This window comes from Limulus polyphemus, unplaced genomic scaffold, assembly GCF_000517525.1.
Source record: "Limulus polyphemus unplaced genomic scaffold, Limulus_polyphemus-2.1.2 Scaffold3631, whole genome shotgun sequence".
Classification (NCBI taxonomy): domain Eukaryota; kingdom Metazoa; phylum Arthropoda; class Merostomata; order Xiphosura; family Limulidae; genus Limulus; species Limulus polyphemus.
Window position 1 is genome coordinate 76,488 of NW_013669241.1, and position 21,669 is coordinate 98,156.

General features: G+C 33.4%; 2 protein-coding genes and 1 long non-coding RNA gene across 4 annotated transcripts in view; all 3 read right to left on the reverse strand.

The window, feature by feature from the left end:
* The window catches only part of LOC111088369, a 15,909-nt gene extending 13,367 nt beyond the window's left edge, over positions 1 to 2,542 (reverse strand). The window contains exons 1-3 of one of the 2 annotated variants that reach the window (XR_002612904.1): positions 2,401 to 2,542; positions 1,929 to 2,165; positions 1,454 to 1,465 (exon numbers count right to left, since the gene is read on the reverse strand). This is a non-coding gene — a long non-coding RNA (uncharacterized LOC111088369). Of the gene's footprint in view, positions 1 to 1,453; positions 1,468 to 1,928; positions 2,166 to 2,400 lie in introns of those variants that run through there. The other variant, XR_002612903.1, reaches the window with a different exon arrangement.
* Positions 2,543 to 12,871: 10,329 nt separating this feature from the next.
* On the reverse strand, positions 12,872 to 13,622 carry LOC111088370 (probable delta-1-pyrroline-5-carboxylate synthase). Its single transcript, XM_022398289.1, has 2 exons — positions 13,414 to 13,622; positions 12,872 to 13,096 (listed from the first exon to the last, which is right to left on the reverse strand). The coding sequence occupies exons 1-2, from the start codon at positions 13,492 to 13,494 to the stop codon at positions 12,902 to 12,904; spliced, it is 276 nt and encodes a 91-aa protein (XP_022253997.1). The 5' UTR covers positions 13,495 to 13,622; the 3' UTR covers positions 12,872 to 12,901.
* A 3,859-nt stretch (positions 13,623 to 17,481) lies between these two features.
* Positions 17,482 to 21,669, reverse strand: part of LOC106469725 (delta-1-pyrroline-5-carboxylate synthase-like) — a 14,185-nt gene continuing 9,997 nt past the window's right edge. The window contains exon 5 of the mRNA XM_022398288.1: positions 17,482 to 17,729. Coding sequence (XP_022253996.1) covers positions 17,482 to 17,729 — 248 coding nt within the window. The remainder of the gene's footprint in view (positions 17,730 to 21,669) is intronic.

Genomic DNA, 21,669 nt, shown 5'->3' on the forward strand with positions numbered 1-21,669 from the left:
GCATCAAATTTGATAAATGAAATCAATAGTACACAAATGTTTACACTTAGTAACCAATCCAAAGATACATAAATTAATAATTTTATTAAAGCTTATAAAAACAACAACTTTATTTAAACCAAATTCATTTGTAATTTACATATGATGTATGCTATTCCTAAACTCCATAAAAATTCGATTATATTAAATTTATTTCAAGTTCAATAAAAACAATTATTAAACAACCAGCCATTTTATTAAATATATTGCTTAATATTTTATTTGATAAGATTAAAAATTTAAATATCGGTAATAAGAAACTCGCATTTTGGATAATAATTAAGAAAAATCAACCATTTTAGAATCTCTAAATAACTATGGCCAAGTGAAAAATATTCAAGCATTTGATTTTACCACACCGTTCCCACAATTCCATTGAGAGATTTAATAGAACAATACTGTTATCCTTTCATATTACCGAAAGAAAGAAAATTTAGCACCAAAAATATAAAAGATATATTAAGTTTCTGCATTTATAATAATTTTGTTTTCAGTAACCAGGTATTTAAACAACTAATAAATCTTTATTTGTACGGGAAGAGGTTTATTGAAATTGTATAAACCCGGACGTTTTGGCTTTAATTTGCAAATATATAGATTTAATTATTATAAATAATCCTAGTATAAATGATAATTTTATTAACACTATTTATCCTGTATAATTAGAAATTGAAAATACTACAGTTTCTAATGTAGACACACATTATTTAGATCTTGAAATTAAAATAATTGATAATGATGTCAATCTAAATATTTTTGATAATAGAAAATATGTTTAGTTTAAATATACGGCTTATCCTCTTTTGATAGTAATGTATCATACTCTTCTGTTATAAGTATAACTTCACGATTATTCAGATTTTGTAAGATTTCTAATAAATTACAATATTTCATTATTAATGTTGAAAATGGATTTAATAAAGAAACCCCAAATAAAATTAAAATATTCGGTGATAAATATAACAACGTATTAAATGAATATAAAGAAGTAAAAAATTAAGGAGATTTTGCTAAAAGTTTCTGATAAACAATTTTGGTTATTAATAGGGTCATTTAAACAGCTTGGCACTACATTTATGTGGATGAACACCTTGTCGCATTTCTAGGCTTGTGTAGAGTCTAAAAACCGATAGTTACAGTGGACTTAATGGGTGTTGGTTGGGAGGATATACTAGTACAATTTGTCTACTGTACTACTAATTAGTGCTTTACTACTATAATGGGGGGCTGGAATGCCAACTTCGGGAGGTAAGTTTATCTTACTTACCCGCAATTGGTAGTACCTTATTTCGTTTTTTTTTTAATTCATTAATTTTTCTTGTTCTTTTACTTTGGAGAGCAGTGGCCTCCCCACACTTGTCTGCAGGCAGTGGATGATGATGATATAGATGTGGGACGTTGTGGCCTTGAGCACCCACATCTCTCTCTCTCTCTCTCCTAAATAATAATTCTTTTGATGATTTTATTTTATTTTTATGAATTTTTTTTTATGTGAGACTGGTGAATGGAGGTTAAGACTGATAGACGGCGTGTTCACATTGCAATGTGAGTTCTACTTCCGCAGTCACTTTCAAAACCCAGGGCACATTTTATATCTCGCATTGTAGCCTGCACCCTGTGGATCCTTTTAATTTATGCAGCGTCTTTAATTCAATTTTTGGGCTTGTTTATGTTTAGATATATATTTTAAACATTCTTTGATATAATTAATACCAATGCAAATATATTTTCAAACACGAGCCAGATGTGAATTGTGATTGAATTTCCTTGGAGTTACATTATGTTAGGAATCTGCTTCTTGGAAATTAATAATATTTGTTTTCTTTAGGTGCTGGTTACAGAACCAGATTTTTACAACCCAGAGAGTCATCAGCCCAAGAAGGCAATACATACAAATATTCTAGGCTTGCCTTTGATTCCATCCCGCCTAAGCCTACTCCAGACTTTTCGCCATATACTATGTCACCTATAGCTTTAGGGCAGTAAGTGTGGAGTAGGCGAGCTCCATCTTCGCCTGGAGGCAGATTAAAGATGCCATCAACATTTGACATGAGGATCAGAACATCAGCACTCGATTCCACTGCCAAGTGAGCAGCGAGACTGTCATTGTCTTTGACAGTGATAACCTTTAAAATAAACGAATATTTACACTTTAATATAGATGGATGCATTACTTGAAAAATAACTATTAATTAAAATTTATATGAAACTTATGACTCATCACATAACTATCAATTGAAAACGGAGAGTGACCTTTGGGGTAAACTGAATTTATGATTAAAACCTTAAGAATTGCAGTTTAATAAAATAAAATAAATTACATGATCAATTTGCTTTCAACAGCTATGTACTCATTCTTACCCTTTCTCCGGGTTTCAGGCTTAGTTCACGTGCAACTCTAGACAAGTCTTTATTAATGTCAGGTGGAACGACAGTGTCATTCGTGTTGATGATAGGAATGATATTTAGGCCTAAGAGCTCCAGCACAGTGCTCTTCAGGTTGAAGCAAGAAATTAATCTGTAACATTGTTTAATTTATTTATTTTCTGCTCTACTCGATGAAATGTTTCACTTGAAACACATTAATACTAAAGCTGTTTACTGAATCTCCATTGTAAGAATACGTCACGTGAATCTGGAATTCCAGAAGGATAACTCGTGAAATAGTTTTATTTCAGTAGCTTTGGACTTTGAAAAACAAATATAAGTGTGACTTGTTTTAAATCATATTAATAAGATACTGTATCAAACTGCAGAGTTTGGTATTTTATAATGTATACTTTTCTTAACTTATTCTAACATTTTTTATCACTATTTCGTAACTCTTTTATGAAAAGAGAAATACTTATTAAGAGTTATAGTTTCTAGTTTTATAGTTTCCCCCAGTGGCACAGCGGACTTCCAACACTAGAAACCGGCCATAATGGGCAGAGCACAGATAGCCCATTGTGCAGCTTTGTGCTTAATTACAAACAGAACCATACGGTTTTTGTTATTTAAATATGATTGCATAATGATTAAGTTGTCCAAAACTCAAACCGGTAAATATTAATGAACTTATCCTAGTTAGGGGGAAGAAAATATTTCTAATTTCACTGAAATTCCAAATTCAATTATACAGCTTTACTATGGGATATAACTATGTAACTTTACTATGGGATATAACTATGTAACTTTACTATGGGATATAACTATGTAACTTTACTATGGGATATAACTATGTAACTTTACTATGGGATATAATGGGATATAACTTTACTATGGGATATAACCGATTTTCCAGGTGTGATATTTGAATTGAAATTCTAAAGTTTGGTGTTGTAGTTTTTCTGTTGGTGGTAATGCAACTTCCAGAAGATTTTAACACCCAGAATATAATAAGGATTAGTATTTGCATGTGTTATAAATTTATATAATGTTTACATACAGGATCTGTCTTGTCTTGGATGGGATAAAGGCCATGTCTTCTCCATGTGGCCTGCATTACTCTTGTGTTGAAAAATGTTTAATTCATTTATAGGTTCGAGCTGCTAGTTGGGCTCTAGAGAGAGGTGTGTCTGTGATCATATGTAACGGGATGCAAGAAAATGCCATTTCTAAGATCATCCAGGGTAAACGAATAGGAACCTTTTTCACGGATCACAAGAGTAGTTCCGTCCCAGTAGAAATGATGGCAGTAAATGGTAAGTTCCTAGAATGGATTTTGGTCTATTTAGTCAGTCTTCAACCTTTACTTAACATCAACTCAATGCCTTTTCTTAAGGTAAGAAGCCAAGATTGAACAGTACTCTAAATGTGGCCTAGCCAATGATCTATATAATGACATTATAACCTCTTTCGACTAGTACTCTATATTCCTGTATATACAACCTAAGTTCTATTTGCTCTGCCACTAGCAACAACACATTGCTTTGATGGCTTAAAAGACTGATCAACCAAAACGCCAAGATCATTTTCTTCCATAACGCTGTTAAGGTTATTCCCATCAAAGCTATACTCATAGTTGAAATTGTGATATCCCAAATACATTTCTTTGCATTTGTTATAATTAAAAGCCATCTACCATTTTTAATATCACCAAAAAATTGAATAATGTATTGAAAATTCCTTCATCTGTCAATGATATCCCTTCCGTGCTGCAAGGACAGAAAAGTTATATTAAATAATTAATTAAAACATTACCTTCCACGAACTTTCATGCGATAGAATACCAAGAACACCGTGTTCAATAAATTAGTTAGAGATTTTATTTGAAAAGTTACATGCCGTTAATATAGCACAAAATCTAGAATCTCGTATTGACGAATAAAAACAAGGACAAGTGAAAAACTTATTTTCATATCTAATACAGAGGACTTGTTGTTTTTGTTGATTTTTTTAATAGCACTGGTGCGAAATTCTGCCCAATCTTCTGCATATAAAACTAATTACAGTTATAAAAGCGGATACTCCGTTTGAAACTATGTCACCTCAGTGAAGTTGGTTGACATCGTTGTTTTTATTTTTGAGTTATCATGTAATAATAAAAAAAGGAAGAAAATCGGATATTTACAGACATTCCCAGAACTTCGGATTCAGTCATTACATAGATATTTTTATATAAAGAAACACTGTATAGTATGGTAAAGTTCTGATGAACTATTGAGTAGATTTTTTACAATACCAATTCGACGAACGACCCGACCCATCCATACATAGGCAGTGCTACCACCCACCGCCTGATAAGGCTTAACAAGATGATAATATTAAGTCAGAGTTTGTAAAAAACAAACAGGGAAGTTTAAAAGAAATATAAAGCACATGGGCCAGGTGATATTTCCTCAAGGGTTTTAAAGGAGGTCAGGGATTGGATATGTGAGCAACACTTGCTATTACTTTTACAAGTCCTTGAATAGTGAACAGGTGCCAGAATATTGGAAGTTGGCTATTGTTACTCTTCCTTTCAAAGAAGGTAGCAGAAATTGTCCTTGTAATTATAGGTCTATTAGTCTTATATCGGTGGTGAGCAAAAGTGTTTGAAAGTCTGATAAAAAAAATGCTTTGTAAAGTCATCTAACAAAGTTTATTTGTTTTCCTTTGGGGACAGGAGAGTGATGAGTATGGTTTTACTAGCGGAAAATGTAGCGTTATCAAGTTTAGACGTTCTTTGAAGAGGTTACTGCTTATGGAGGTGAGGGTACACGTGTAGATTTGGTGTTGCTAGATTTTCAGAACGTACTTGATATGGTGACACATAAAAAGCTTGTTAAAAGTTTTCTGTAGATATATATAATATGTTGGCTCGTTGGATAGATAACTGGCTAGATTGAAGAAAGTTGTTATAAATGGAGTTCAGTCGAACTGCATTAGTTTCACAAGTGGGGTACCTCAGGTTCAATAATGGTATATTTGCCCTCTTTGGTTTGGGTCGTAATCTGCAGTCTTTGACACAAGACCAGAGAGCAGACGTCATTGAAAGACTAGCCGAATTATTACAGACGAGGAAAGAAGAAATTCTTCAAGCAAACAGCCGAGATTTAAAGCAAGCTGAAGAGGACGGTAAGAAGTGGGGCGGGGATCCTATTATAATTAATTATATTGTTAAAACTGTAAGAAATGGTGGGTGGGGATCCTATTATACTTAATTACCTTGTTAAGACTGTAAAAAATGGGGTGTGGATCCTATTATAATTAATTCTCTTGTTAAAACGGTAAGAATGTGTGTGTGGATCTTATTATAATTCTTTTGTTAAGACGATAGTTTCTAATGTTTGTTTTTTAATGCAAATAAGAATAAATTTGCCGCGTAATTAGGAGCCAAAATAGGTTCGCAGATATATTTAAAAACAAACTAACTAAGCACGCCCGAGGTTTTATTTTATTTTTTACATGATGTTTACGGAAGCTGTAGCACAATGGACAAATTAACTAAATACTTTTTTTTATCTGCTCTGATTGTGGAGATGATAAAGAGGGGGAGGGGATAAACAATTCGGTGTTACTTATCTGGTGATCCAGGAATCCCGTCGGATAGTTTCATTTAACATTTGAAACAGGATTTTCGGTTATAATTAAATCGAACTCGCTAATGCATACGTACTCTTGGTTAAATAAGAAATATTAAATTTTAAGTGTAATATGGATTGAACCTGGGTCCTGGTTCCCTTCTTTTTTTCCTTAAGTATTGATGGATGAATAGTAAACTGTGTAACTATATTTTCTTTTATTATTATTAAGGTTCATTAAACGCATGGTTAACATGACATGCCTTGAAATAATTCTGAAATTAATAATAATTATTATTTTTTGAAGGTTCATTAAACGCATGGTTCACATGACATAATAATTCTGGAATTAATATATATATATATTAAAATTAGAACTTCAATTTCACTACTTTAAAGATGTTTCAATGATCTTACCTGAGGCAAACAATCTGGCCTCGATTCAAAAATCACCAGCAATACACCAATAGGAACCGAGATCTGTTGTAGTTCCATTCCGTTTGCAATGAGAGTTCTTTTAAGAACTCTTCCAAGGATTCCTTTAGAAGTGTGAGCGATTTGTCGCAAGCCGTCAGATAAACTACTGAGCTTTGCAGTGCTTAGTGTTAGTCTGGCGAGGAGTGGAGGATCGAGTCCTGAGAGAAAAATAATAATTAAAATAAAACAGTTTACAGTCCGTACAACCATAGACCACCAGCTACCATTTCTCGACTTCTAACTAGATCGCCAGAAACTCCAACTTTCTACAGAAGTTTACAGGAAACTAACCACTGTATTAATAATGGCTGGAGACGGTTTGAATGGGTAATGAAGAAAAACTTTAAAATAAGTTTAACATAACAGCAAATGTACAACGTTTCGACAAGGTTTTGTCATCATCAGGTACTATGTACTATGTTTTTCTTCATTACCCATTCAAGCTGTCTCCAGCTATAATTAGTCTCAAAGTGAGTTCCTCGTCATCGAATTTGTAACCATTGTATTATTGTACTGATGCTATACATCCAACTGTCCTCATTTTAACGCGAGATCAGTTTTAAAAAAAATCCAATTTTGAAAATATGCAATAAACTTTCCAACTCATTAAGGATAAGAAAATAACCAGTTGATAAAATAATGACTTTTACACGGACAACTAAGGATGAATTTTTAGCCATCTCTTCTCAGTCTTAAGCTACAAGTTCAGAAGGATTTACAAGAAATATAGATATTAGGATTGATAATCATTGGACTGCAACTGCATTTTGAATAAAAATGTAACGACGTTTAGGCTTCTATATTGAAGCCTTCTTCTTTGCCTAAATTCCTACAGAAATAAAAACAATTAAAATAGGTTTAAAATTTTGAAAACTTCTTAAGGATCAACTTGGAAGAGTAGGTGATTCAAAGAAAAAGAAACAGTTTTGAGTATCATCAGCAATTGCTAATAAACCTACATAGGACAACTTAACAACATGGAAATATCCTCAAGAAGAAGAAACAAGTTCAGCACAATTGACCACTTCCTCGGGGCCACGGCAACAATTGTAAACATCTTTAATGAACGTTTCGGAATTGCACATTCCATCTTCAGCAAATCTATGAAAATGACAAATTGAACAATCTTTAGAACAATTACTAATATAAAAATATAATTAATAGTGTTAGAAAAAATTATAAAAGATTCAATTAAAAAAAAAGAAAGAGAGAGAATGTAGAATTTCTTTCATCAACAGTTCATAATCACTACGTCCAGAACTAAATGTGAAAAGGAGAGTTAGGTGAAGTTTAAGACCAGTGCTGTTAGAAACTCCCATGTGTTCCAAGACGTGTATCTTTAAATGGCGAGAAGTCTTACCTATGTAGGTGGATTTACAGCTACCACATGTATATCTATATATGACCTTTGAATGTAAAGTGAAGGTAAACAATTTGAAGACAATATGGAGTTTAATCTAAGGGTAGAAGGACCCGAGTAGCTTGTTGGGTCGGGTTTTTAAACAATTAAACTTTGTTATCCAAGTTAAAGAATAATGAGTGCTAAGAGGGAATTTGAAACAGGTTTGGATATTATTTGGTTGAGTTCCTTTCTCAGTAAAAAAAAAGTTGAGTGTTTGCTAGTAAGGCTGTATGATACCCATTTTTTTGTGTTCTGACGGAATGTTATTTGATCATGAATAGAGATGTAATCAGAGCAGGCCCTGTGAAGAAGAGTTAAGACTAAGTTTAGTTTGAATGGTTTTGGCAGAAAAATTAAGGTGCGTGTGCAAACGAGTAAAATATTTCTTTCTGTAAACGGAGGTGCTACATTCGTTGTCTCGTTATTTAGGTTCAAAGAAAGTTTGTTTTGATTTACAATTTCATAAGTGAATTTAATGTTAGAGTGTTGAGAATTTAAATGGTTGAGGAATTGGTAATGTGTTTACGGTTATGGGGGAGTAAGGATGTATCATCTACATACATTTTATAGAGTGTGAGTGTAACGTCAGAAGAACACTTGTTCAACCATGTGTGCTCATGGTGACAAGAAAGGTGTTAGCTAGTCCTAGTGGTGAACCCATCGCAACGCCATCTATCTGGTCATACAACTGATCGTTAAAGACAAAGTGGTTTTATTTTAAAACTAGGTTAAGTGGTTGTGCAAGTTGCTGTTTGTTATGAGAACTAGTGTGTTAAAACAGATTTATATCGTTTCTTCCAAAGGAATGTTAGTAAAATAAAATTCGATGTCAAAGCTTGCCATAATATATTGATCCGCGTTCAGAAACTGAGAAATTTCACGTGGGAAAAGCATTAGTCGTTAGGGGGTTTAAAATGGGAACTAGGGATTTAGCAAGTTTGTGGAGTTAGGTATCGATATATTGGAAAGAATAGGTCCGAGTGGGGAAGTTGCGTTTGTAAATTTTGGGAAGGCCAAAACATAATACAAGGGGGAGGAGCCTCAAGGATCGAATTTGTTGAAAGTATTATCAGAAACTATTCGTTGGTTTCTTAAATTTCTAAGTGTATGTTGCAGTTTTTCTTCACGTTTAATGGTTAAGTTACGTAGGATTGTATTTTATGGCTTAAACTTATTAGTGTCTCATTTTACCATTTTTTGAATTGAATGTTTTACACTTTTTCCAACACTATTCATTATATTTTTATATTAATAATTATTCTAAAGATTATTCAATTTGTCATTTTCATAGATTTGCTTATAATGGAATACGTGTAATTCCGAAACGCTCATTAAAGATGCTCGCAAATGTTGTCATTGCTCTACTATTCATTATTACATTTTGGTTTCCACCAAATGTATCGATTTCTTCAAGGCTGCGTTGCTTCTGCTAGGAATCGCAACCAGAACTGCAGACGTCAAAGGGCTCAGCAGAGAGCCCAGATCTGTATCAAAATCATCAGCACAGAGCTCAAAACAAAGACAAATGAAATGCATGTAAAACTTAAGTCTACAACCTTTTTTCACCGCATGCGTCAAACTTGAAATAGTTGGGTTATATTATCTTCACATAAAAATAAACAACGAAACTTTTAACAGATTTTACTATAAAATGACAAATAGTCTAACTCACAAGGGCAACAGCATCCGTTGCACCATATGGCGATAAAGCCTCCTTAACAATTTCAGTTAAACACTTGTTGCTCTCTGCCGCCTCTCTACCTCCTTTTAGCAGAAGTCCATTGCCAGTACATATGGCTAGTGCTGCCACCTAGCGAAGACAAAGTAAACTTATTATGACGGTTTTGTAAAGTTACAAAACATATTAAACATTTTCTTCTGGTCATATTCTTACTTAAGAATTTAAGAAAAACACGACTAGTTTGTTAAAAATAATTTGGCAATAAAATACTTTAATACATTTTCCGACAAAGTATTCTGATTTATCAACACCATATGCGAGAAAAATAAAGATGTAACTTCAAATATTTTCTTATAAGCGAAAAATATTTTATACATAAATACAGACCAACGATTTGTGTACACACACACACACACACACATACATACATATAGTTAACCAACTACGATATTATCTAACAATGCGAAAAAGAACGATGAAATGCTCCCCTTACCTTGGAATGTTGAGTTTACATAAATAGCGATACAATGAAATAATATTTTAGACAGTTAAAAAATAAACACTGCCAAGCAGCTAATAAGAACGGGAAAAAAACAACTAAATTTTGGAAAATGTTGAGTAGTACTAGTGGACAAAAGACAACTAAGTTATTGAGCGGCAATAGCTGAAATAGGATGTGTACGTGTGTCTGCGAAAGGGGAAAATTTACTAAGCTCCACATAAATAAACGCATGCATGGGAGGCATATTGTTTTTTGTTGTTGTTTAGATGTAATAGTTCAGATATTTGAGGAGTGGGGGGGGGGCACAAAATGTTTCTATGTTCATAGTTTAAACCTTATTAGCTGGTTCTACAGCTTGTGATTAAACTTGGAGTATAAAGATACCGCTGGTTATTGGTGCTTCATTCCAAGACCTCTGGTCTGTTCCTTTATTTGAGGAAATAATGTGGTGAGAGAGCGATTATTGTTATTATTTTTACATCTAGCACATGTATGTAAGTATTATCAAACAAAACTATTACTGTTGGGATTTAATTGTCCAGTAGTTAATAAAATATGCTTATTTATACATGATTCTACAAATCTTAGTACTTGTGCACTGTAAAGTATTTGAATCCTGCTTTGCGAACATTGAAATTTGATTACCATAACTGTCTAAAGCTGAGCTGTTAATAGTAAATTTGTTATATTTCGGTATAATTATGTATATAATTCTTTGAGGAAGTATTACTGTAAAAGCAGTTTAATTTTCGCGCAAAGTATCACGAGGGCTGTCTGCGCTAGCTGTCTTTAATTTTCAAGTGATAGACTAAAGGGAAGACATCCAATCAATACCACCCTCTACGAACTCTTGGACTACTCGTCACCAGCGAACAGTGAGATTGATCATCACATTATTACGTCCTTAAGTCTGAAAGTGTGGCTATGTTCGGCGACGGGCCTCGATCCCGCAGATTAAGAATCGAGCGTCTAAATCATCAGGCCGCGTCAGTTTCTATAAAATTATCTTGTACAGACAGGAAAAAAAAATCTTCTGTGTGTAAAGTAAACCATGAAAAATTATTTTACAATAAAGATCATTATTGCCAAAATTGTATGTAGAGCTATGACTGTTAACGCCCTAATAGCTGTTTGGTTGACGATGGCTCTTTCACTGCCCTAATAGCTGTTTGGTTGACGATGGCTCTTTCACAAAAACTGCTATATTATGTAAATATATTATATATATTTTCGAATTACCAGGTCAACACAAGAGAAGATGTTGCCGAGCTCCTACAATTAGAAGAATACGTAGATTTGATCATTCCACGTGGATCTAGTCAACTAATTCATTCCATCCAGCAACAAAGCCGCCGTATTCCAGTTTTGGGGCATGCTGAAGGCGTGTGCCATGTTTACGTGGACAAGCAGGCAGACTTGAGTAAAGCTGTTAATATTAGTAAGTATCACGAATTCATTAGGTTAAAGTTGGGGGAAGAATCTTTTCAAGTGTCTGAATTTAACTAAATAGGGTGTCTGGGTCTATATTGAATTCGCAGAAAAATAACTGAATATTAAGAAATGGAATACCAGCAATGTGCACAATGCACAGATCAGTCATTCTCATTACCTTATTATTCTAACTCGCGTGTCCTATCTGGAGGCATTTAAATCAATTATTGACAAAATGTTATGAAACATTTGGAGGCATTTGAAATCAATTGTTGACAAAATGTTATGAAACATTTGGAGGCATTTGAAATCAATTGTTGACAAAATGTTATAAAAGTTAAGGGATTCTCCTCTTCTTTGGGAAGAAACGGAAGACGTGGGGGGGTGAATGAAATATGGAATTTATTACGATAAAGATGATCCATTATGTTTGTGTGTGTGTGTGTGTGTGTTGGGATCCACCACCCACGCTTGGCTGGCTCGATTACCAAAGCGTTTTGTACAGTAACTGGAAATTGTCCAGTGAATATGGCTACTTTGTTTAAAGGGTTTTGCCTGAGAAGAGAGAGAAAGAAAGAAAAAAAGACATTGAAATAGGGCATATTTGTACATTTTTAATGAACTTTTGGCCTTGATTTTAAAGGCAGAAGTACTTAATCAGTTAAATATGTCCATTACTGCCTTCCACAAAGCAAGGTATACAATTAGCATTAAATGAGGGCATTAAGGATTTAATAACAAGATATTAAGGGTTATCTAAAATTGACCTTTATTCGTTTATTGCTTCCTTGACGTGTATTTCTATAACTCTAGTTATTATTATTGAGCGTAGAAACTTTGATTACAAATGCACCATAATTAGAAGGGTATTAACATTTTGCATCAGTAACAATATAATTATTTTCAACAGTAATAATTTACTTCTAGATTTCATTAACTAATATAACAATCTACGAATTCAAACTCGTCCATTATTAGATATAAATAATAGAAATATAGTGTTAGCAACGAATAAACAAGATGTACACGGGTAGTTTATCGATAGGAAACTGGTACGGCAGCAGTTCACACCACAAACAAGTAGTGGATGAGATTATTAAGTGTAGCTATTAGTAACTAACAGAGACGAGCAACTCGCAGATACTAAACAAAGTGATACATTACCAGTAACTAGATACACAAAGATAAGAGATAATTGATGAATTATCAGACATAACTTAAACAGCAGAAAAAGAAGCTATTTTCAACCTTCTTATGCCCACTTATCGTTTCACAGATATATCAGAGTTTATTGTACAACTTGATAAACTTTCTATTTCAAACACAAGAACATTTATATTTTATTTCATGGTTGAGATGACTAGAATAAAAAAAAATATATCAATTCACTCACCATCATCGGTAATAATGACGTCAGTATGTCCACTACCACAGGTATTTATATGTTCTATTGCATCCTCTACACTGTCCACTACCTCCACTGCACACTCCAGGCTTCCATATTCAGTCTTCATTGACTTCGCAACAGAGGGACCAAAAGTTAAGAGCTTGGAAAGTCGTGGGCCAGAGTTTATCTTTACCTAAACAGAGACCATTAGTGCTGAAAAATCTGGCAGTAAATAATGTTAATTATAGTTACTTCTCACACTAGTTTCTTTGTACACTCCTCAATTGCTTTATCATGGTCACAAGTCTGCTCTGTAGTATCATTTAATGCAAGTAACGTAACACCGGACTTTAACATACCTGTAGCATATAAATAGTAAGAACGGCATTAGAATTTGTAAAATCACTCGGAAATATAAAACAGAACTTCTTAAATGTTTTTAATGAAATCAAGTAATACGCTACCACGTCTGCTTTTACAACATTTTAGACACGTTACTTCAGTCCTTACCCCTTCAGATTTCAAGGCGTGACAAACATCTTCAAAGAAGTGGTGGTTTACCAGATCCTTGTGGATGAGTAGCGTCTCCATGGCATTACATGCAGCTGGATAGTCACACTTCGAGTCCCGAACTGAAAGACAAATTATATATATGGATGGAAAATTAAGCAACCACCTATATCTGACCTGAAAGATATAATCAGGGAGATAGAAGAAGAAAAAATTCTGCCCGTAACTAAAATCCTAAATGCTAAGGGAACGTCAGTGATTTCATAGTTACCTGGAGAAAAAAAAAATGATTTAAAACACAACTGGATTCAACAATACTCAGCGTAGAGGACATTTTAAATGTTAGTTAATAGAATTGCGTTGTTACAGTGAACAAAGAACGCTTGACGAACTTAGAGGATTTAATAATTTTGAAAAATTAAGTAAAAATTTGACAAATCGTCAATACTACAGTATGTATTATGTAATACAATATACAACTAATACGTATTAGTACAAAGTAGTTTTTAATGGAAAAAAAGTTTAATCGTGTAGTATATTGTGTATATCTTGTTGGAGCAGAATGATGTATATCTTGTTGGAGTAGAATGATGTATATGTTGTTGGAGCAGAATGAATTTGAATGGAAGACCTGAAATTGGAGCGTTAATCCAAAACTGATAAATTCAGTAGTTGTGCGTTTCCACCGTTCACCTGAACAAATCCAGTATCGACATCATCTTGTTTTGAACAAATCCATAAATGAACTATGAACTGTGCAATTCTGATCTTTGGATGTAGTTTCACTTTAGTAAGTAGCAAGCTTTATTCACTTCTGCTCGATACTCCTGTTTACCTCAAGTTTAGTTTCAATAAAGGTGTTCATCAAATAACACAGAAAGGATCTATCCTAGTACTATTTTTTCACCTTTCGTTTCAAAGTAATCTTAGAGCTTGTGTTTCCTCTCTCTTACTTTATTACACCAAGGCAAACACTTTAAATGATTTAAGATTTTAAAGAGAACTGGACCCTTCCGTCAGGTTTCATAACTTGGGGAGTTTTACCAAAACATGTCTGTTTACACTTCAAATGGTACTAAATACAAAGTGTATAGAATGAATATAAAACACAAGCTACGTAATCTGTGGGTTATTATATAGAACTAGGTTTAATTATTAAAGATAAAACATTAAGGCTTATTCTATATAAAGTGGAGGGGTTAATTGTGAGAAACACAGCATCAGAGGTTAATTGCGAGCCGATTTGTTTAGTACATTTTTTTATTGTTATAAAAAAAGAAAGAAATATTCAAACAACTATTTCTGCTAATTACTAGTAATAAATAATTAAATATGGCCGTATGAAGTTGGAATAACATTCATACTAAGTTCCATATTATGTTTCACCCAAAACGTAAGAAAAAGAAGAACAACATTCAAAAGACGAACTACGTGCAACTTTAGGAAAGCTAAATTTTATGGTTATATATTTAATATTCGATTCGTACTGCTAAGTTTTCGTGACAATTTTTTCAAATTACAAACAGCAAAGATAAAACTTCATACAACACGTGAAGAAATATATATATATATATATATAAAGATATATATATATATATATATATAAGATATATATATATATATATATAGAGAGAGAGAGAGAGAGAGAGAGAGTAGCTATCTGATAATATATCTTTTTACTCAAATTATATCTGTCATTAGCACTCGTGTATGAGTTACATCAGAAAGATATACATTGATTGGAACGTGGGCTTCCAAAAGACATACATAACAACTAACACGAAAATCTCTGGTCTAAATACATTCAGGGCAGACCGATAAATAATAAGTGGATTTATCATTATATTCACGAGCGTCTACATGTTGGTTTATACAACCATTTTAAAGACAATTCTAAAGTGCCCCCTTTTTATTATGAAATGAAACAAAAGAAGTTGTAACTTTGCTAAGCCTAAAACATCAACACTGATGTTTTAGGCTTAGGAAAATTGATGTTTTGTTACTTACCTAAACCGAAACGATATCCATCCGAGAAGCGTGTGCTGCAATTTTTAAAAGTGCATGCACTATCCACCTGGCGGATGAAAAGCTGTGCAGCTTCATCTATTTAAACAGGAGCAGGAAAAGTTAACAACTTGAAACCCTTGAAATATATGCTTTTATACATGAAACAAGAAATCCCTCTTGCCTTTTTAAAATGCCGAGGTACTTGTGTGCAATCTTCTCTACATATTTAACCAAGTAATAACTTTATTTTAACTTCCATAATAAGACTCCTATTTAGTTTATTTAAATTTGGTTTGTGAAAGCCGACTTGTGCTATATTGTGGGAACAGAATACAGAGAATACTACTCTGGAGATATATTTTAGATTATTTTCCCTGAGTTAATTAAGCGCGATATAAGTTAGATAATGCTAACTCCCCCACCCTCTGAAATAGTGAAAACTTTATCACTGTGGTACTGATACCTCCCATAATTATTCGACGTTAGTTAGAACTTCACATCACGAGTAAGCCAACTATATAAATAAAAACCAAAACTCTTATAAATTAATGAAACCTGTTCTATATAGTAACATTACCAGAAGTGCATATTACCATAAACCAATACACTGGAACATATACTGATCAAGAATGCATTGAATCGACCAGAAGTGCATATTACCATAAACCAATACACTGGAACATATACTGATCAAGAATGCATTGAGTCGTCCATTTGGGTTTGACCAGTCTTACTCGAAGATTAATCCCAGTCGCATACTAAACGTATTATTCATGATGAAACTTTATAGAATGGACGGCAACGTCGTCCTCTACATGTGTGTGTCTACAACGGCCAGTTGCCGTCCATTCTACAAAGTTTCATCATGAATATTCTGCCTAAACAATCTATCAAAGAGTATTATTCATGATTGTAAATAATAATAAAAATTTATGACAATTATTAAGCATTTTATACAAATTGTAGCGCCCTCCAGTGGTTCAGGGGTAAGTTTATGGGCTTGCAACTCTTTAAAACTGTTTCGATAGCTGTGGTGGGTAAAGCATAGAAAGTCGCAAATAAATTGTGATCAGTAAATTATAATAAACCTAAATAAAAGAAAATGAAATGAATCATTACTTGGGAAATAATTTAATGTTTAAGAACTTTCATACTCATTCATAGCTTATAATATATTTTTTTTTAGTTCATTAATATTATATTAGAATTTTTAAACCAACTACCTCAACTGTGATTGCTATTTCCTGCTCCATTAATTTATTTCGCTTGAATGTTTGGCGTTCGTTACTAATTCAGAATTAAATTAATCCCCCACCCCAAAAAATAAGTTTAAACAAGTTTTCCTTTATCTAAACTTTTACTTAGTTATTGTGTATTTTCTCCACCCATAAAATATTATTGCGATCAGACCCAACAAACAAATTATCAACTTGACTAACGCTAACCGATCATACCAAGAACTAGGCCTCATTTATTTTGAAGGTATTCCGATAGCAGTTGAAATAAAATTATTTGTTATTAATTGTGACTGAAAAAAAAAAGTTATAAATTCAACTGTCAATAACCACGAGTTTGTTGGAATGAAAGGTGATTTTCATGGTTATTGTATATAGCAAGTTAATCGTAAAAAAACAAAACAAACCACAAATCCTTAATTAGAGTCGATTTATAATTTTTATTTTCACAGAGTACAAATAAATAAAAGCTTAGTTTCACATTCATTGAGTTGTAGTACGTAATTGTTAATTAAACAACACATCATTTCATTAACATAATCAATAATGAGCTCCAAGAATATCAAATATACAACAAAATGTAAACGGATTTACACTTTTAAAAACAGCAAGGAAATGTCACTATACTCTAAGAAAATATTAAAATAAAGTTTAAGATTTATCCAAATGTACACATTTGCTTCACAGTATTTTTTTTTTAATCAGTTCTAATACTGGGAACAACTTTATGACTTCGGTGAAAGGCAACATATGGAGTTACTCAGTTTCGGTTGAAAGATAAAAGTCTCATAAGCTGATTAATGACATACAACCAATGATTGCGTAGTCAGTTCGGGTCACTGGGTCGATCAGCGACAGTCTCTACTATAGAATCATGCCTTGCACCTTCAACTTCTTCAAGATTACCATTTTCTAAAGGCAAGGTCTCGTGAAGATACTTCATGGATCCACCCTCTGCAAAGTCACTAACGACGTTTCCACTACCTTCCAGTATCCACTTTGTCGTTAACAGGCCCTCGACGCCGACTGGTCCCCTAGCATGGATCCTTGCTGTGCTGATCCCAACTTCCGCTCCTAGAACGATCAAAACCAAATATTTAACTTCTTGATAGTTTTATTGAATATTCAGGAGTACTTAGGTCAAGCTGGTAATGACGTTTCAAATCTTTTGATAGTTAGTGATACTAGAGACCTGCGATTGTTTTTATTTTCTTGAAATTTCCACATGTTCTACACTAATTTCTGTACACTGAAGCCTAAAATTATATTCATTTTTCTCGATCACGTACAAATTTTTCACAAAACGTCATCAGCAATGCATAAAAGAAAGACCACAACACGTAGTTTTCAGACTAAAAATATGTAATCAGGATGAATGAGGATACATGTTCGTTTGACATCAATGTTCTTCCCTTTTCTTAAGTTTGTTTGTATTTTTGTTAAAAAAAATAATGATAAAAAGTTTTTCATTGTGGTAAACGAAATAATTAGATCTAAGCAAGTTTTTTTCTTCCCGATTTGTAAAAAATCTTTACGTGATAGAAAAAAAAATAATTTTCGAAATCTGCGTAGCCGAGTTATGGAAAATCCGTTATTAAAACCAAAAGACCTTTTATGAGGTTTAAATTCGCAGGTCTGTGTAATTTAATTTCAAAATCGAGAATTAGCCTTTTTGCATTATAATATCAAATACCACATGTTGATCTCACAAATTTAATGGTTCGAGTCAATCTGACTGATTTAAGTGCTTTATTTTGATCCTTTAGATGTGGGTTTGAAGTGAACGATCTGTAGTGTTTCCCGTTATATCTGGTTTAAAATGATCCTTTAGATGTGGGTTTGAAGTGAACGATCTGTAGTGTTTCCCGTTATATCTGGTTTAAAAGACCTCATAAGGTCCAGTGTGAAGACTATTGGAATACACGGGATGTTTCATGCAAGATCAAAATTCTGCTTTAGTGCTAAGAAAACAATATACCAAAACCCTTTTAGCATTTAAATGAATCAAAAATCCTAGTATACATTTCTTACCTCTTAACTTTAAATGTTCTGGTGTTACGTCTAAAACATCAGCTGTTCCAACTATGTGTCTAACATGTTTTGTGCATCCTCTTCCACAAGAAGTCCACTACTTCTTGATCAGTACTGAGAGTGATGACTGTGATGAAAGAGCTATCACATGATGTCCTGTAGACACATCTAAATAAATCCATTTCAATATCTCACCAAGCTAGGGTAACAATGCCGTTTCAGTTTCACCAACTTTGAAATCAACTATCTGTTTTAACAGATATCTGTTCTTCCTTTTATCAGGAAGAATAGGTTCATTTGTGATGTGTGCTAAACTTTGTCAACATGTTTAAGGCACTACACATGCTACACAACAACGGCATGTCATAGTTTTATGGACTGCATTGTCAGAGAATTAAATAATGATTCATCTAGCCAAACGTTAGTTACTTTCACATCAGAGGCACATATCAAAGCCACACTTAGTCTCGTTGTTGAATTTTTGTTTATTTGTTGTTTTATTGTAGAATCTCTGATACTGTGTGGTGGCCTTTACTAGCTACGGATTCACGTGTTTCAAACAATGCAAAATACAACCTGTAATATATTATTGAAGACGTTATGGTATACCTGTTTTGGAGGAAAGAGCATACATCATAAATATATGTATATATATATTACGTTCTTTGTGGGATCTCTGTTTGCGTCTTGAAATTACTCCAATAGCTACAATTGTAAATGAGCCAGCCACTAAATAACTGCTTACTCAAATGCTCCATCAGACCAAGGGTTTTTCTGCCAGTTATTGAAATGCCTGATGTTGAGTCTAACCATACCAAGCTGTAACAGACTGAAGTATTTAAGGGAGTGGAACATTTCCTCCATGACAGTACTCTAGGGAGTGGAACACTTCCTCCATGACAGTACTCTTGAATGTTAGTGAGTTTTGCTTTAACTCGCCAACATGGATACGTGACTGTGAAAAGAAAGCATCTCAGTGGTATCGTGGCCAATACGTGGATCAAACATCCATGATGCTATGGACAGCAAAGGGTGCTATTACTACAGACCCCTGTGGTTGAACGAATGTTTGATCCCTGGTTGTGGATAGCAGAAAGATAGGTCAGTATAGGATGTTCATCTTCAAGATCTGCAGACCTTCAGGATTTCCCTGTAATCATATTGGTTGTGGTAATTTACACCCATCATGAAGAGGTGCACTCTGCTATACGGTGGTAGTCCTCATCACTCAGTGCAAGCAGACTTTCCTGTCAGTAAGACAGCTTTGACAAACTCAGCCAATGGCACCTCCAGTATACGTGGGTGATGAAGACAAGTTCTCACACTTCTTACGTAAGAATATATACTTACACTTTGAAATCATGTCTTCAACGACGAACATGTAACAGAGCATCTATCAACTTTATTTGTGCTCTAATCGGAAGACTTAGAAGCGTGGCTCATTAACACCAATGTAACAAATTTGAGGACTATATTCACTGTAAAATGTTCTCTTTAGTATATAAATCCAAGACCTCGAGTTCTTACAGTTTTCATGAAATATTAGGAATATCTACCGCTTATCATATTTCATATCATATGTTCAAACTGGGGGACAAAATTTTACTTCGTATACACCACTTAAACCCTATTATGAGCCAACAAAGGGTCATCACCCAAGTCTGCTAATAATAAAAGATTGTGCTATAGTTTCATAACACCGAAACAATAAATTGAAACGAACTGATTGCAATTCAAACAAAATGTCCAGAACACCTCAATTCACTCTTTATAATTAATGGATACGCAAAAGGTTTGTTTTATATAAAGAAATATCTCGGATCAACACTAAACAACCCTCCAAACCAAGATATTAGATAGAATCCCACATTAAAATAATTAAAACAGTTTAAGTTAGGTAATGATCATTAAAAATCCATTACAACATTTCGATGGCCACGTCGTACTTACTTTTAAAATACATTTTACTCAATTTACGCCTCATTTTACATTTAACCCATTCAAACTAAAAACTTCCCCTGCGACGATATTAACGTTACTACAGAAATAAACAAGTTTGAAGATCTAATTAAGTCCATTGGAAAACGTTGTTGCACGCCGAAGAACATGTTAATGTCTATATTAAACTTTTTATTCCAAAGAATTAATGACAAACAAGTGCCATCATCTCTTCCACTGTATACTTCTGCTCAATTAATCATGAAAGTTGTCTACGAAATGAAGATGATGTGGTGAAAGGAGTAGGTAGTAACACTTTAGAACATCTTAATGTTGTTTTTACAATTCACCATTTGTGCTGTAAAAAAAAAGGTTTAAAGACCTTTAGTATCCTCTTTGCTTGTCTGTATGGAAACATGCGCGAACAGGATATGACGGGAAACACTACAGATCGTTCACTTCAAACCCACATCTAAAGGATCATTTTAAACCAGATATAACGGGAAACACTACAGATCGTTCACTTCAAACCCACATCTGAAGGATCATTGTACCTGACTTCTTCCACATGAACAGATACTAGAACTGTTAAGTATCAAGTGAAGAAATAAAGCATTGACCTAATCTTTCAGATGTTGATAAATAAAGAGAAACTGTGATTATTAACCCGTGAAGATAATGGAAAGATACAGAGTACACATTATATTTTATCACTGTTAGTGAAAGATTATTTTTAGCTCGACAGGTGTTTCATTAAAGAATTAAAAGTAACAAGTAGACTCGCAATGAATTCGAGGGAAATCATGATGTTACTTGATGTTTATGGTAATAGTAATGAAGAATTGGATTGAATCATGATGTTATTCGATGTTTATGGTAATGGTAGTGAAGAATTGGATTGAATCATGATGTTACTTGATGTTTATGGTAATAGTAATGAAGAATTGGATTGAATCATGATGTTATTCGATGTTTATGGTAATGGTAGTGAAGAATTGGATTGAATCATGATGTTACTTGATGTTTATGGTAATAGTAATGAAGA

Bases quoted from the DNA above. Each gene is read 5' to 3' on its own strand.
- LOC111088370 (XM_022398289.1), bottom strand. From the start codon at position 13,494: ATGGAGACGCTACTCATCCACAAGGATCTGGTAAACCACCACTTCTTT. The intron at 13,097-13,413 runs GTAAGGACTGAA...GTCTCTGTTTAG, and splicing joins ACGCCTTGAAATCTGAAGGG to GTAAAGATAAACTCTGGCCC.